Source organism: Symsagittifera roscoffensis, chromosome 10 (assembly GCF_963678635.1).
Source record: "Symsagittifera roscoffensis chromosome 10, txSymRosc1.1, whole genome shotgun sequence".
In the NCBI taxonomy this organism is placed as follows: Eukaryota; Metazoa; Xenacoelomorpha; order Acoela; family Convolutidae; genus Symsagittifera; species Symsagittifera roscoffensis.
The window spans coordinates 26,048,355-26,067,956 of record NC_087071.1 but is presented as its reverse complement, the minus strand read 5'-3'; the positions used below and the strand labels follow the sequence as shown (position 1 = coordinate 26,067,956).

Here is a 19,602-nt window from a genome sequence, read left to right as displayed (position 1 = left end):
GAACGGTAGTAGAGACAAAACCTTTTTTTTATTTAGATTGAAAAGGCTATCCATGGAATTTGAAATCTACAAACTTAAGAATCAGCATGGAAAACATCGTGATGCACGCCATATTCAAAGGGCACGTGTCAAAGTTGCTAAACAAAAAAATCATTTTTGAACTAGAAATCGAGAATTCGGTCTGGAACAAAAAGAAACAAAGGTAACTAATCAACAATTTTTCGCTTTAATAACCAAGACAACAAAATCAAACCAACAATTTTTCGGGAAATCGAACCTTCGGCCCGGTGACCATGTCGGCCACAAACGAGAACCCAAAATACGTGGCACAGAAACAGGGCATAGATCGTGCAAAGAGTCGACAGAGTGGTAAGTCGAAAACAGTAGCTGGGGCTAAGAGTGTGGTTGGCGGGGCAGATGGGAAGGCTGACTCATTGGCGGATCTGAAGAAGGAAGTGGAGATGGATGATCATCAGATCTCGGATGACGAAATTCAACAGAGATACCACACCAACTTCCAAAACGTTACTACCCAGTTTTGTAACCTGAAATAGGATCATTTTACAAAAGGATATCTTAGATAATGGACCATTTGCAGTTTTGATCAACTGGAACCTGATCTAAACTACATTTTATGATTGGATAAATTAGATATTTTACCACTGTAAAGTATTTAATATTAACCAATCATGATCCATCTAACTAACAACCCACTTATTTGTAAGTGCTGAAATTACTTGTAATTTCAGCACCAGAGAGACATGAATTTAACTTAGAAATTAGTTGCCTCTCCAAGAGAACTTCAGCAGCCGCAATAAACCAGTATACCCTAGATCTATTGAGCCTAGCAGAGACTAGTTAAACAACCTGAGACTAGATAGTATAAGAGTAAGATTAGGATCGGTATTAGACTAAGAAGTTGCACGAATCTATCCGGCCGAAAATAAGATAGCGTGACGAGCAGACGGTGTACCCTATCCGAAATTACTCTATGAATTAAGACCATCGGTTATAACTCATCTGGTGCGACCATAAGTCTCGAACAAGACCTTAATAGCTTAGAATTAACCAAAAATAGATTAGAAATTAGACAAAACATTTTTAAAATGTTACACGACGATAATTTAATCGAAATGTCTCTACGACTCAATAGATCAGAGCCAATATTCCGAACGATAATAGAACTACCCGGAATTGGAAGAAGACCTCGAACCAGAGACGACATACGACAAAGTAGAAACTTGCCAAATAGTTATATGATAGTACGGCAAAAGCCAACACAAACTTTTATATTTAGAATTTTATTAGCAATGAATTTAGATTTTCATTTACAAACATAAAATCTTGAAGTCAATCTTCATAATCATTTCAGGCGCTAAACAAAACTATTAATGTACAATAACGATTGATAAAAAGATCTCAGATCGTTTTCCTAAAATTCTGCAGTATTATATAAAACATGTTTAGAAAATGTTTATTGAAAATCAAAACAAAAATTAGTAGCATGACAATAAACTGTTAGTAATCATAAAATCATCAGTTGTCCTAGCTTCATCACCTAAAACATAACAGCAATCATAAGCTCACTAATATCATTAAAACACTAAATCTTTTTCTTAAACAAATTCAAACCATTTTAAACTTAAATTCACTTAATTTTAAAATCAGATCATCAAGGCTTATCCTTGGATCTTAATTAATTTTCTATTTAATTAAATTTAAAACTTGATCATCAAGGCCTATCCTTGGATCAAAAAGAACAATTTTGTTCTCCTCCACCCACTTAGCTAGTGTCTAACGACCTCAAACGTCGATTCACTATCCAACCCTTTCAAAAAACCCAAGACTAATAGAAATTTTTGAACAAAACTAATCATTCAAATTAGGATAAACAGTGAAGAACTTCGGTTATTCATCCTTCAATTGAACCCTCCTCTTATCAGACCCAGGATAAATCTTAGACTTAGTAAGTTTAAAGTAGTATCTAACGAACTACTCGCGTTCTAATTATACCTGAACCTTGTGAATCGATTTACTATTCTCCAACCCTTGAACACAATCACTACCCCTAAGTAAGATTAAGTAAGTTAACACCTTAGCTTATACTAGCCACGAGAAAGTAAAAAATCATTCTTCGGAATCGATATACTTTTCTCTCCAACCCTGAACAAAAAGACCCAGGTTAAGCTAACCAAAAAATCGTAAGGACTAACAATTTAAGAAAATAGAAATCATCTAACAACTTTTTGCATCCGTCATCCTAAACCTTATGTCATTTAAAAATCTAGGAAACAAACAAACAATCGTTTTACACAACTGTGAAATAGATAACAAAAAATACGACCTTGTAATCACACCTCATACACAAACAGTTGGATATATTAGAACAAAACGACAAACACTAAAAAAGAAAATAATAACCAAACAAAGACAAATAACACGAAAAAGATTTTCCAAAAATAGAAACGCATTCTCAGAACCAGAAGCCAGCAATTTAGACGAACTTTATAAATTAAAAGAATCTATAGATAAAAATTGCCCCATTCACGATCAATTATATTTTTCCGACTCAGAAACAACTTCAAATTCATCAAAAAGAGGAAAAAGAAGAATAAAAAAGCAATATAAACACAAACCAGTACATTTATATAATTGGAATCAACCAATTAGAGATATTGATATTTACCTATTAACAGTCATTAAACAAAAAAATGAGCCAAACACACACTCCAAGTGAAGATAGTCCAGATGATGACGATATCTACCCCTTCCTCGTAGATGCACCCAATGATAGAGGGCAGCATATATTATGCAAGAATTTTCTCCTAAATTTATTTGAACCCGGAATCAGCCCATGTAAAGCAGAGTTCCCAGATGTAAAGATCAAAAGACAAATTATTGATCACTATCTGAAAGATATATGTAATTTGACACAACAATACGGAATCTACACCATAGAATTCAGCTCACCAAACCCGAATCACCGCAAATATGTAATTCAAACAGACGATCTTGGCTTAGAATTTTCAAAAGTATTCTTAGAATATATAAAAAGCATACAATATCATAACTCACAAAGAGCAAACTCCATATTCACTAGTGAAGTTTTTGCAATAATATATTTCGATTAGAAAACGAAACCCCAATCTCAAATGTCTCACCGACAGAGACATCCAAACATATAAGGGTACGACATGAAATCACACTATTTTCAACTTTCCTACATATAATTAAAGAAAATTTCACTAAAGATGAAGTTTCACAACATACAAAACATGACTTACAAAAAATTTTGGCATGGTTTATAATAGATTATTTCACACATAATATAGATTTAATTTCACAAGCACGAAAAAATTTTAGACCTCAAAATTCAAACGACGATACCGCCATCACAGAACAATCAGACTACATTTGGGACCCCGAATGGTCTCATTATGCATTCATAAATATCCCACAATCAATCTCAAGTCAAGCAATAAGTACAATATCTTATGCAAGAGATTATGTAAGAGTAGTACCATTAACCATTGATGCAACACCATTAAACTACAATACATTTTTACCTGATACGCGAAATAACAGTTTAAATTCGACCGTCATACACAATGAAAACCTTAATGGAACTAGGAATCTCACTCAACAAGATATTCAAACAACATAAATGAAGAAATCATCCAAACAACAACAACTACACAACAAAGTATTTCACCGATACGTCCAAATTTAACAACACCAAGAAATACAAACACTTCACTAGCACAGGTAACCTTACAATCAACCGTTAAACCTTCAGTTGCTCCAAAATATTCACAAATGGATTATCAAACATATAGACCCATGACAATACCGTCAAAAACACGCAGAACATTCACAAGAAACACTTTTGCGGAACACAATTATAATTACACACATTCATCAAAAACAAACTATCCCCCACGAAAAAATAATAATAATCAGATAAGATCTCAATATTGGGATAATCCAATGGCAACAACCAACTCAGTAAATTTTCAAACTAATTCACATCCTCCACAGGATCGTAGTGAAAATTACCCATTCTTTCAACAGAATAAAAAAAAAACAAGCACCTCATCAAACGGATTACCTATCCTCTGATGATGATTATTTACAACCAGATATATTTGCACCATACACTCAAGAGTATCGTGGACAAAGAGTGCAGAAACCACATACATATCATAGAATTTTTTCTCCACACCCAATAGATACACAAAATCAACAACCAATACAAATGCAAAACCCAATTAATACACAATCTTTTCAACCAATTCAGCCACAAAACCCAATGATTACACACTCGTATCAACCAACACAAATGCAAAATGAAATACCACTCCCATATTACCTTCAACAACACGAAATAACAAAAAATCAACTTTCAAATTTTTCACAAATGCCAAATTCCGCAGAATCATTACAAATGACAATGAATCCATACCTTATGGGTGGATCATCAATAACATCAAACAAACCATTAATGGTATTCACAGGAACAGACCCTGAATATTCTGTAGAAGTTTATTAAAATGCAGTAACAGCAAATTTAATTTTAAATATAGGACCTGAACCAATTAATACGCCACTACATCAAAACTGGATACATCGACGCACAGCGTTGATACAGACAACCTAAGACGACGCAGCCCAAAAATGGTTTTCAGTATTGCCTATAGAAATAAAATCAAATTGGAAAAGATTTACACAAGAATTTTCAAAAATGTTTGACTCCGAAAGAAACAAACAACAACAAAGAGTTTTATGTAATGAAATTCGCAGATTACCAAATGAAACCATCAAACAATTAGCAGTACGTATCGAAACACTAGTTCGAAAAGCATATTCATTAAATACACACGACTATAAAAACACAAAAATGACAGAAATCTTAATGATGACCTTAACACCTCAATTAAGGAAAATAGTAATAAAAAAGAGAGCATCCCATCCCTCCTCAATTCGAGAGCCCGATTTAGATTTTCGAAAACTAGTAGACAAATTAGAGCAAGCGGAAATCACAATGAAACTTGAAGAAACAGAAAATCTGAAATTACAATATGTTAACCGAATTGAAACAAATACCACAAATATCAACAATATACAGGAATCAGATACAGACCTCGTTGAAAAAATCACTGAAATACTCAATATTTATGAAAAACACCCAAACTTTAAAGGCAAACCATTTTTCAAAAAATGGTGTAATTATTGCCGACGATACGGACATAGTATTTCTGAATGTAGACAAAAACAACAGGACAATCAAAACAAACCTCAAAAATATAAAGAACCAAATAAATCATTCTATCAATACATGAAGAAAGATCAAAATCTACCAAACAAAAATGTATACAGCAACAAAGGTTCAGGAAAACCATTTCCGAACAATACCAATTACACGAGAACTCAATCACCATATAACTCAAGTTATAGAGGAAGATCACCAGAACGAAGAAATACACAAAATTCGTCACAAAATCATTACAACAGACCAAATAGTCGAAATAACTACTCCAGATCAAATTCGAACACAACACAATTTGTTTCTAGATCTAATTCCCAATCAAGGAATAAATACTATCCAAACAATCAGTCACGAAACTCATCATATAATAGAAATAGAAACTACTCCAATAATCGAAATAGAAGTTATTCAAACAACCGAAATCAGAATTACCCGAACAATCGATCAAGGAATAACTCATATAACAGATAAAATTATAACAGACCAAACGATAATTATCAAAACAGATCACGAAACAACTCACAAAATCGACATTCAAGTTATAATAATCGTTATAGAAATTATTCCCAATCACCACACAGAAATAATAACCATTATAATAATTCTAACAATCGCCACAGAAGTAGCACACCTAAACATCAAAGACATATTAATCACGTACAATCAAATCCAGAAACAACATCAGACCCCCTAGGTATTGATGACACAGTAAATGACAAACTACTACTAAATCAAATAAACTGTGGATCATCAGATTCAGAAAGTGATACAGAAAACACTATCTCCATCAATATGATAGCAGTCGAAAATGACTGCGAACCTATTATATATGAACAACCTTTTTCATCACATATATATGAAAATCAATTAGAACTCCTTCACAATTATTATATTGAACCCATCCATTCCACACAAACGGCACAAGAAACTAACGAAATCAACACTACAAATCAATCCAATGAAAATGACAAAACAAAATGCTTGAATACAAATCACATCTATCAAAATATACAAAAAGAACAACCCAAAGAAAAAATTTGGACAATATCAATGGAAAATTCTTTTAGAAAGTCCAAGAAACAAAGAATTTCAACCACCAGATCTTGAAATTGATTTTTGAATTGATTCAGGAGCAGAATCAAACATAATAAACATTCCCACGTGGAATGAGATAAAAACCTTACACCCAAAACTAACACCTCTTGAAACATCCAGTTAACTAGCAACAGCACAAGGATCAACATTGGTAAACTATGGAAAAATTCAATTATTTCTTCTCCCCACAAGAACAATAGAGCAAAATAAAATTTTAAATAAACCATTTAAACAAATAATTCATATCACTGATATTAAACACAATATCATTGGAATACCATTTATCTCTAAATATATACCAACAATCAACATCTTGAATAGTAAAATACTAATCAAAGATAAATACACAAAAACAAAAGACACATCCCTAACATTTTTTCAAAGATTAAATAAACAACCACCATTCTTTTCAAAATTTTATCCAATATATAACCAACAAAGAAAACACCTGAAACCACTATCAGGAAACATATATAACTTTTCAATAAAACAATATCACCAATATGATAAAAAACAAAATAAACAACAACTCTATATGTCAGACTTTGAATTCAAACCTATCCATAAATTTTTCAAAATCACAATTTCATCCATAAAATATTTGAAAAACTCGAATTCAGATATTATTTCGTTACATGTATACAACAATACACCCTATCAAGTAACATTACCTTTAGGATTTTTAGGATATTGCGAAACCAACGCTACGATATCACCAATACACGAAAAAGCATACCGCGTAAATAATATACTCCAATTATTAGATATTTGTCAATCAACAATTCTTAATGAAGAATTATCCATAAATAATATAATAAGTAATGAAAAAAGAAATACAGATTATTTCACAAAAACCCCATATTTCAAACCTACATTCAACATAAATAACTATACAGAGAATCAACAGAAATTTTTAACAATGTTTAACTTCCAACATTCACAAATAACACAAGACGAATTTGATAAGTTAGCCAAACAGCTAATAAAATATTCATCAGTCTATGCAACATCCAAATTTGATGTTGGCAAAATCAGTTCATCACTACATCTCCCATTAAAACCTGACGCAGTTTTCAAAAAACAAAGAGCAAGTAAAGTACCAATTCATTTACACGATAAAGTGAACAGATTACTCGATATCTTAGAACAATACAAAATTATCTCACCGGTAAACAAAGAAGAACAACCAAAGGTAACACATTTATCAACCCTGTTATCATCCTAGCAAAAGGAGAATCATTAAAAATAGTTCTAGACGCTAGATATCTTAATTCACTAATAGACGAATCAAAATGCAATTGGCCTATTGAACCAATACAAGTTATTTTAACAAAAATAAACGGAAAATACTTTACAACCGCAGATATGAATAGTGCATATAATCAAATGCCACTAGATGAACAATCGCGACGCTTAACACAATTTGTTATTGGAAATCAGCAATATGAATTCAACCGCCTATTCTATGGAATATCCATAGGACCAGCAGCATTTTCAGCTTTTATGAGCAAAATTTTTAGACCACTAATACTCAAGAAAAACGCAATCACCTATTTAGACGATGTTTTTATGCAATCACAGACAAAAGAAGAAATGTTGAATGTTTTAGAACACTATCACAAAATACTTCAGAACGAAAATCTGAAGGCCGCCCCCGATAAATCACACTTCTTTTTAACACGAGTTAAATTCTTAGGACACAATATAGAAAGAAAAACAATCACTCCATTAAAATTACGCATTGATGCTATTCAGAAGCTCCAACCACCAACAAACAAAAAGAAAATCCAAGAATTCCTTGGAATGTTAAATTTTTTAAGCAAATATGTCTATAAAATGCAATTATACCTAAGACCATTCTATAATATACTTAGACAACAAAATAATTTTGAATGGAACACAGAACATCAAGCACGATTTGAAGAAATTAAAAAACTCTTAACTGAACAAATTTCGAATACAATTCCAGATCCAAATCAACCATTCTATGCAATGTGCGATGCTTCGAATTTTGGCATCGGCGCAGCATTATTACAATCACACAATGGTACAAACAAAATGAATCTTATATCAGCAAATTCTCGATTATTCACTCAAGCAGAGCTACGACTCTCAACTCTAATGAGAGAATGTACAGCCATAATATATACACTAACAGAATATGAATTTCTGATACTTGGATCAAAACATCCAACAGTTCTATTCACAGATCACAAACCAATCATTTTTCTCTTTACACAAAAATCCAATCCAAATCACCGAGTTTATAGATTTCAATTAATTCTAATGAAATTCCCAAACTTACATATAGTTTGGACAGCAGGAAAGAATCTTGCATTACCAGACACTTTAAGTCGAAATACACCACCTGAATTACTTACACGTAAAACTACAGTTGAAATACCCAAAAATATAAAATTTTACCTTGCAGAAAGCGAAACATCACCCCGACTAGAATGCAAATATGCAGTAAAAACTGACGTTGAACAATCACAGATAAATAATCTACAACACTTCCCACTTTATTTAGATTGCCAAAATAACCACTACGAAGTTGATCTACTTGGAACATCAACTTTTAAACCAATTCCATATTCACAATGGATAAAAAATAACACCCAACAAAAAAGAGTAAAACAACACCCGCATAAAAAAGACCTTTTTCCGTTAATTGAAAAAGAAAATCTAACTGATAAAATAAATTTATCAGGACCACAAACAAACGATTCAAAATACACAATAAATCAAGTTTTTGACCTTCATGACCCACTTGATACAATTCCTTTATCTAAATTAGAAACTGAAAACATTTTTGTCCCCCCAACAGATAAAACTACAGTTAATACTTTGAAACAATATCAAAATCTTGACCCAATAATTAGACAACTAAAATCATGGCACAAATAAAAAACTAAACCCGTAAAGGCAGATACAACAATTTTAGGAAATAAAACACTCCTCCGATATTTTCGAAAATTTAATAATACAACAATTAATGAAAACACAGACCTTCTAGAATACAAATTAAATGAATCTACAGTTCCCTGTCTCCCTTTAAGTATGATTCTCATAGCTTTTAATATCTCACATACACAAAACATTAAAGGACACTCTGGATCAGAGAAAACATATTCAAATTTCATACAAAACTTTTATTTTCCAAATGCACCAATTTGGATAAAAGTACTATGCAATGATTGTATAGTATGTCAGCTAAATAAACCTTATCCAAATCAAAAACAAAAAGCACAAAAACAAGATTTTAAAGGACAAAGTTTGTACTTTAACCACCGTATTTCATTTGATACAAAAGGACCAATTTCACCATCATCCGAAGGAAACTCCTACATTATGGTAATTGTTGACGCATTTACACATTATGTAGCACTTAACCCAGTACCACATTGTAACGCTTATTACGCTTACACAACACTTTATGAACACTGGATAGCCAAATTCGGACTACCAGAAACTTTAGTTACAGACAACGGTACGGAATTCATAAATAATGAAATCATCACACTATGTCATTTATATAACATCAAACACAAACCACGTACATCTCACGCACCTTGGACAAACGGCTTAGTCGAAGGTATGAACCGTTCACTACAAGAATATCTTAGATGTATCATCAATGGAAATGATACAAGATACACCGAATGGTCAGCAGATGTAAAACTATTTCCCTTAGCATATAATTCACAAATCACGACAACTCTAGGAATGTCACCATATGAAATGGTTTTTAATCAAAAGCCACGCAAACCAATTATGTTTACAGCAAACTCTCATAAAAATGCACAAAGTCATTGTCAACCGAATAAAGACTCAATTTGTTATAACCTACCTTTACACACACACGATGAAGATCATTTTCATCACCCACAAATTCTTAAATTAGCCTGCGGTACACACACCGAATGGATTTTAAACAGAGATAAAAAATACAATGAAATTTACCAAAAAGTAACAAAAAAGTTGTTACAAAGGCAAAACATTAATGAACAAATAAATTCACGCTTTACACCAGCCTCCGATTTAAAAATTGGAACATTTGTTTTAATACCCAATTTTAACACTCAAAAAAGAATTTCTGAAAAATTACAACCCCTTCGTAAAGGACCATACCAAATAATTGCCAAACCCACTGATTTCACATATAAAATCACCGACTCAGACCAAAAAGAAATTGTTCAACATCGAAACAATCTATTACCTTATTTCCCAAAAGAATACGCACTACGCGAACTAACTCAATTATATTCTTTCACAAGTTTAAAAGTTATTCAAAATAACCCACATGCGGAAAATAAAACAAAGGAACAACATGACATTCACCTCGAAAACCAAAATAAAAAATCAACTAAAACGAAAAACAATACAAAAAAGCTAGATCAAAATGTACCTCAAAAAGAAAGAAAAAATAGAAAATTGACAGAAAAAATAATACCCCAAGAACAAATCGACAAATCAGAACATAGAGAGTCATCACGACTTAGAAATCAACCACGTAAAAACTATAAAACATTCATCCCACAATCTAAAATATTAAAGAAAGTCGAATTTCAAAAACAGCTTTAATTTTATATTTCATAATCTTTGCACCTCTGAAATATTTTGAATTTTCATTTTTCAAAATAACATGCTGACAAACACGCAGCGACTCTAGTTCATAAATAGCCAATAGGATTCATCCAATCCGTCACCTTCTCTAACTCTAGCACAAATCAACTAGACGAACGATATTAAACTCCAGGCATATCTATAACTATAACTTTGCGACCTCCAGGTCAAAAATAAGCAAACCACTCCAACTTGACAACTAAAATAAATATCACCATAGTATCATAACCCTCCCTTATCTAATAACCCAAAGATCAACAATATTTCCCCAACTCAGACCTCAAATACCCCCCAAAACAAATATGTTAAATTAGCCTAAAGTAAAAGAACGACCATTTTAATTAGCCTAAAGTATAAAAATCTCAAAAGTACCCCAGATCATTTGACAAATAAAAATAAAGAAAAAGAAGACCTCCCGATCACCATAAAATTTGCCCCCAACAATTTTTCACAAAACTCAAACCACTTGTCAAAAAACCAATAAATAATTCGACCACACTTGATAATTGCCTCAAACAACAAAAAATATTCGATCGAGAAGCCATTTCTTAAATGCTCTTCTGTCGACCAGTCAACATAATTCTTAACATTCTCATAAACTTTTTAACGATATTTAAACTTTTAATCATATTTCTTTTTGATACCTTTGAATCTTTTGTAATAATCTTAATCATTTTTTGCAATATTTTTTAAATTTTCTATTCCATATTTGAACTATACCTCCAACTTTCAAAAGCTTTTGACTATATCCACAGGTACGATTCACAAAACTTATCTAAATGATACGAACCATTTTTACTAGAACAGATATTTTTTTACTATTTGTAATTTTTATAACAATTCTATCATCCCTCATCTTGACAAAATGCAAATGTATAAAGAAAGCAATCATCACATTCGCCCTAGCAACAATCCTCCTAATTCTTTTTCTAGAAGAATACTATAATAAACATAAGTTTCTTCACTAAAAGAATAAATAGAAAATCATCAAAAATTGCTAACCAACAATCACACAGTCAGTCTTCACCGACATCATCCCAAGATAACCCAACACCACCTTCAACTACCCAAAACTCCCAAACATCTACACGAATTTCCTTTCAAGATAACCCATATACCTTTGAAGAACGACACGCTCGCTTATCTGAACCACTAGAACCAGTTCAACGACAAGCACCTCTAAGCGAACCAACATATAACTTATACCCAACACTACCTCAAGAATTAAGTAGAATACGAAATCCTAGTCAAAACCAAAATACAGTCGAAATAAATAGACAAATTATACATCCTCGACGAAACAGAAGTTTTCAAACTCCCCGAGTTCATTTTGATATACCTCAATCCCCATCGCAAAGTACTCCAGAAAACCCCATTGGTATATTACCAGAAACCCCTACGCTTCTTTCACAACGTAGCACCTCAAGCCTACCCTCAGATTACTTAGGTTCAACACCAACATCTGAACAAACACGTGAAAATCCCTTTAACCCCACAAACCAAACATCACGACTACCATATTGGACAACACATTCATTCACACAAGGTGAACCAAATTTAATCAATGATCCAATAGATATTTCTACGGATACAACAACATCCTCATCACTACCAGAAACATTATCACTACCATCAACACCATCAATAAGCCAGATTTCACCAACGCCTTTTAACTTAAATTTCCCAAATTACCTCGACGCTAGATATCGAGAACAATCATCAACAAATATTCCTTTAAGACTAGACTGGAATACATTCACAGCACCTCCACCATCATTTGGACAACACCCAGAAAGTAACCGACTCCACAACTGGGCACTAAATAGACTACAATATAGACAAGACATCCACGAAGACATTCGTGATCATAACATCCAAATACTCCAACAAAATAGTCTACAATTAAAATTTGAAATCACGGTTAAACTAAACAACATTACTCAACATCCCTACCCATTAAACCCACCAAATATAACAGCTCAATCACTACCACCACCATTTATAACAACTGAAGTAATATACAAATACGACAGATATACCAAAAAGACAATTGGTTACATCACATTTCACAGCACCTCACAGCACTTTGATACCTTTGAATCTTTTGTAATAATCTTAATCATTTTTTGCAATATTTTTTTAATTTTCTATTCCATATTTGAACTATACCTCCAACTTTCAAAAGCTATTGACTATATCCACAGGTACGATTCACAAAATTTATCTAAATGATACGAACCATTTTTAGTATAAATATTGGTATAAATAACCCATACTCAGGATTATCATACACATGTATATTCTAAAAATATTAATTTTTCTCCAACTCTTTTTTCTAGTAATCTCCAATCAGAACATAAACCCTTCCCCCCGCACAGGACCCCAAGATTTATTAGTAACACATTACGATTGTGAAGAAAATGAACAAAAAACACTACACAAATATGCAATAAACCAAGTATCACAATGCGAAACAGAACCACAAGCTATAGAAACTACAAATGTAACAGCGACACTCTATTCAAAAGCCCGAGCAACAACAGTTATAGGATATAAATTCACAGCAACATTTTCTGAAAAGAAAGTACATTGTTCACAAGTCTCAAATGGAAATAAAAACCGACTTGACCACGAATCATTCTACCAGAGTAATATCGAACGACTTTTACATGTCAATCCCGAAGATTGTAAAAACGAGTTACTCCGACTAAATATCACAAGAAATAAAAACGCAGATAGAAAGTTAGTATATTTCCAAGTTTTTTCAGATTCTGTACATCAAGCAGAACTTGAAAGATATCAAGGACATATAAAATTAGATGAAAAATACCCATACAACGGCGCACACGGAAGATTAACTTATGACATACACGATAAACACTGGATACCACATATTGGTATAAATAATCCATCAAACTGTAAAGCAGACACAAAAAATAAAGGATATCAAGAAATAATGTTTTTCGATTGGAAAAAACAACTCGAAAAAATACAACTCACACGCGATTTATCTGACAACACAATGATCTATCAAGGAATTAGATTACCTTGTAAAAACGACAAAGGCTATTGTGACCCTACAACACGAACACAAGCAACAATTGTTTGGTTCCCCGAAGACACATGTACAACATTTCAAGTAGCAAAAATACACGCTCGTATGATAAAATTTCACGAAAAATATTTTATACAATCAATTCCATATGAACAAGTAAATCCATCACGAAAACAAAGTTCTAATTTTAGAAACATACACAATATAGAAAATAAATTGACACGTTTTCAAATATATCAAGAAACAGAACTTGCATGTAAATACAGAAATCCACTTCACAAAACACAATACTCCGAAATATTAGTTGAATACGAAAAAGGATTGGACATGACCACTGGAAAAGTAAAAATCGACCCATACGCCACAAGTCACCCTATAAACGAAGGAACATCATATATACGAGTTAATTTTCAAAAAAGTAAAGGTCAACCTGGTGGACATCTAAAGCCCCATGACACTAGAAGCACACGTTTACAAGAACTATCACTAATGAATAGTACATATTTCGGTAATATCCACTATGATATTCACTTAGATATGAAATTAGATTACACAATTAGCCGAATTTTTCAAGAAATGTCACTCTCTGAATTAGAAACACTTCACCAACTATGCGAATTAGAAAGGACACAAATCCTACAATCACTTGCACTAGCAGTATTAAAAATACCCTACGCAGGATATTTACTATCAGGAAATAGATCAAATTTTTTAGACTATGAAGGAAACATTTTATGGTTTTATACCTGTACCAATAAAGTATCACCACTATATGTTTTTGAAGATAAACGATGCTATAAAAGAATCCCTATCTTTTATAAGAATAAAGTACATTTCGTTGACACACTTTCAAGACGAACCTATTTCTGGGATACCGCAGTCCCATGTGGATCAGAAAATAGCCACAATGTAGTACAACTGAACCCTGATGAAGATAAATATTACCTTCTTACCCCATATCCCACATTAATGCAATCACTCAAAAAATTTTCACCTGAAAGCATTAGAGCTATTGCTCGAAACCCAAATATTGACCTACAATCAATTAGAATATACTCAAAATCCGATATCCAACATCACATTAGAACACAACAATTCCAAGAATTATTAACACAAATGGACACTATACAAAGACAATCAATTGACCAAAACTTACGCAAACTTGCCGAAACCGCAGGATTTGCAGATATTTATACACAAGACTATAGCGGATATTTTAAAGACATTAAAGACTATATAAATCTAAACGGTGAAAAACACCGACCACAAGATATCTCACCTATAAATATTTTTAGCTTTGTTACACTCAAAAATGAAATTCTTGATTTTCTAGGATAGCCCTATTACATCTTAGAAAAATTAACTATTTTATACGCAATGTTTAACTTTATAGGATTTCTTTTTTCACTTTTAAAAGGAATCTATAATACATGCGCTATACACACACAAGTAAATAGACAAGCAAGTGTAGCACGCATACTATTTGCAGGATTTTTTGGAATTTTTTCATCATCAATAAACAAAATTCTTTTAGACGCACAAATAAAAGAATACAACACAAAAATAGCAACAAGACAGAACACATATGACGAAGAACATAACAATGTAGAAATAACGCCTACAGCACCACAGTTACCACCCCTACCACATAACCATCCATTATCCCTAGTCCCACGAAATTTTCGAAATTTAGCAATAACACATAATCCAAATTTTAGATCAACCATATCACAAAGTCCCATTCAACATATAATGACACATCATTCACTAGATGAAAATACATATGAACAAATTATAGAACAACCCCATACCACCGCTTTTCAGTCTCAAAATAATAATTTTTTTAGCCCACGATGAGCCGACAACTTGGATCCCTACACCGCTCAAATTCCCATCCAACCAACCTCAACACTCCAATTACAATAATTCCACTTTTTGCTTTCCCGCCACCCGATTTCCCAACCAATAACATATCATCAGGCATGAATTCAGACACTAATTCACATATCTCAGTTTTATACTCCATTTCACAACTCAATAACCCAAATATTGAAACCCCTGATGAATTTGCAGACTCTGAACCATCTCCATCCAATAATTTTCAAACCAACTCCTCAGTTTTTTCAAAACCCCCTTTTCAACCAATCCCACCAAATAACCCACTTCCATCCATTTCTACACCCTCTTATGCTTCACAAGTCACCCCAACCTACTCTTCATTTCATTCAGACCGATCATCCAATTCTCCAGATACTCCCCAAATCTCCCAAGAACTAGATAATTTTATCACCCTACAACAACAACCCTTCCACCTAGACACCCCCACTATAAATCAGATTTCATCCACAATAGAATCATCAAACCCACCTACCCCTACACCCTCTTCAGCTTATACCGCATCATTAGCACCATCATCCACATCCACCGAATCATCAACTAGCACTAATAGAGCTTATCGCACTTTCAAAAGAAAATTCCTCAACCATCCATTTCCAACAAAACCACGAACAGCCCGTGAATATATTAATCATCCAAATCACACTAACACGAAAGATTTTTTAGCAATCACCTTTTCTTCATTTCCACAGTATACTTTAAACACCCCTAACGACACTAACGACACACGTAGTTTTGTAGATGAACAAGTTTTAATGCCTAGACTTCATTGGACATCATATTATCATTTTACTAACCCCCTTTGCCTACCTTTATCTAATACTCACATCGATATAGAAAAAAATAAAGATATGCTATATCGACTCACCACACCACTAACACATAGACAATTTACTAATATAGGATATAAAAAATCACTAAAAACATACACTGCACCCCGAGCTAACGAATATACGCTAGAATATTACGATCACAACATCATCCGAGCTAACCAAGACCAATTTTTAGATGATGATCGTTTCGCTAACCCACAAATCACAGAAAAATTCTTCATCAAAACACCATATGTATTTACACTCAATATATTTGATCGCAAATTCGACCACGTCATTTCTGAAGCACTAACCGACATGCAAGCTTACGAAAGTTTTAAAGAAAGATTTCAATTATTTTCACTAACCTTCAATTTCCTTGCACCACAAGAACGCGATTTGCACTGCTCACACGACATTATGTTACGCACTAAACAAACCCACACATATACATATTATCGCTTCATACAAAATCATTTTGATCTACACACTCCATCAAGACAACCACACCACCGTTTTCAATTATTATAAACTCTAAATACACTTCACCATTTTTTCTTAACTTCACATATTGCATCAAAGATACTAACCTTCACGGTATTCTTCGCAATTATGATCCCATAACCCAAATGTATATTTTTTGTCCCATCACGAAGACCTTCAACGCAGAAGAATCCAGACCCTTCCTTATCCCACATGAATTTATTCAACCTATAGAAATCCCGATATTAGAATTCATCCACAATACTAAATACAATCACAAATTATATAATCTCATCCAAAACACACCTTATGAGTTTGCAGTTGGCACTGAAGAACTAAAAACTATTAAAGCACTTCAATTGCTTTGGCCACTGCTTCAAACTAAAAACATCATTCGCATACTAGCAAAATTACTAACAAATTCCGACACAATACACGACATCTTCCCCCACGGTTTTTTCCCCGACGACTAACAGGTAAGTATAATTTATACATATTCTTCACTAATTAATTTGAATAAATACTAACCATTCCTTATCCATGTCTTATTTAGATTTTTAGTCTTCATCCCACGATCACCTGCAAATTACAAAAAAGAAAAATAAAAAATAAAAAACTTCTTCAAATTCTTCAAAACTCTATTAATATTTTGCAATAGATAAATTCAATAAAAATCATACCAATGTAGTAAATTAATTTATAAGTTATTTCCCTAAAAGCAGTAATTCTAATAATGATGAAAATTTGTAACTTAATTTTTCCCCAAAAAACTAGCAGTAAAATTGAAATTCTATGTAGTAAATTGATAAAACGAAAATGCAGTACTAACCTTTTGATATTTCCATTCACTCGCACAAAAATTCTATCCAAACTCGCACAGCTCGCCCACGAAGAATTGTTTAAATAATGAATTTCAGTTTCAAGCTTTCACACTCAACAACTCTAACACACGATAACACGTTTCAAACTTTCCTTTAACCCGGTTGGAAAGGAATTATATACTAAACAAAACTAACCAATGCAGCTTACTAAACACCACAAATCATAGAATAACAGCATGACTAAGGAAAGGAAACCAACGGTACCCAAACCGGATTAACCCAGTTTAAAACTGGATAATTTATTCTTTTGAAGACTATTATAAAGTCTAAGAAAGAAATAATAAAACACAAAAAAGTCGAAAGACAAACCCATACCAAAAACAATTTGATTTTTGAAAAAAGGACAAAACCAACGAAACATAAGAAAAACCACAATAAACCCAACATAAAACGTTATCACATAACAGGACCTCTCACAGAAACCGCACGAAATCATACTCCCACTCCTGGCCTAACCCACCAGAGAGGACGTCCTGAGCATGCTCTATAGCCGGCCTAACCCACCGCGCTACATCCACGCTTTGTGACCACACTTCTATTTTTAATAAGAGGTACTCAAGGGTGAGTAACTCTTCAAAATAACCGAACTAAAACAAAAAGCTTTTGTGAAAACAACTAACCAAAATCATAATTAAAACACCGAACTAATAAAAATTTTATAAAATGTAAATTATACCTTGCAGTATATAGATCAGCATACAACACCAAAGACGAACATCCAAAGACAAAATGACACCACTACACTCGAAAAAGAATCTCCAACCACAATCAATATGCCGTCCACAATCACAACTCAAAGGATTTAGAGTACGACTTGACTTCGCAGAAAAGGACTTCATTGAACTAGACCAATGACCACCTCGATGTTCAAGTATACGTACAGATCCGAGTAACCAGGCATCCCCTCCACGCACAATCTCCACGCCATTCCCAGACTAGGTTGAACACAAAAGAAGTTCTCTACATGAAACAGAAAAACCTGTCATAGCAAACCATTCTGAAATCAGATTTGAGTTTGTTGAGAAAACCCAGTCGTTGTCATAAGAAGACACAACGATTGATCCTGGAACTTCTCTAACAGGAGAACCCAGAAGAAATATGATGTTCGCCAAATACCAACGTCCATCATCCATCCCTTGAATTGCAGAAAAACTATTCTAAAAAACTCTGTAAAACCCGGATGGGTGGAACCTGATCTAAACTACATTTTATGATTGGATAAATTAGATATTTTACCACTGTAAAGTATTTAATATTAACCAATCATGATCCATCTAACTAACAACCCACTTATTTGTAAGTGCTGAAATTACTTGTAATTTCAGCACCAGAGAGATTTGAATTTAACTTAGAAATAAGTTGCCTCTCCAAGAGAACTTCAGCAGCCGCAATAAACCAGTATACCCTAGATCTATTGAGACTAGCAGAGACTAGTTAAACAACCTGAGACTAGATAGTATAAGAGTAAGATTAGGATCGGTATTAGAC

At 33.0% G+C, this 19,602-nt stretch overlaps 1 protein-coding gene across 1 annotated transcript in view; it reads left to right on the top strand.

The window, feature by feature from the left end:
* The first annotated feature begins 293 nt into the window (after positions 1 to 293).
* LOC134855020 (sodium/potassium-transporting ATPase subunit alpha-3-like) overlaps positions 294 to 19,602 on the top strand; it is a 36,097-nt gene continuing 16,788 nt past the window's right edge. Inside the window, exon 1 of the mRNA XM_063871399.1 lies at positions 294 to 524. Within this exon, the coding sequence (XP_063727469.1) occupies positions 294 to 524 (231 nt within the window). The remainder of the gene's footprint in view (positions 525 to 19,602) is intronic.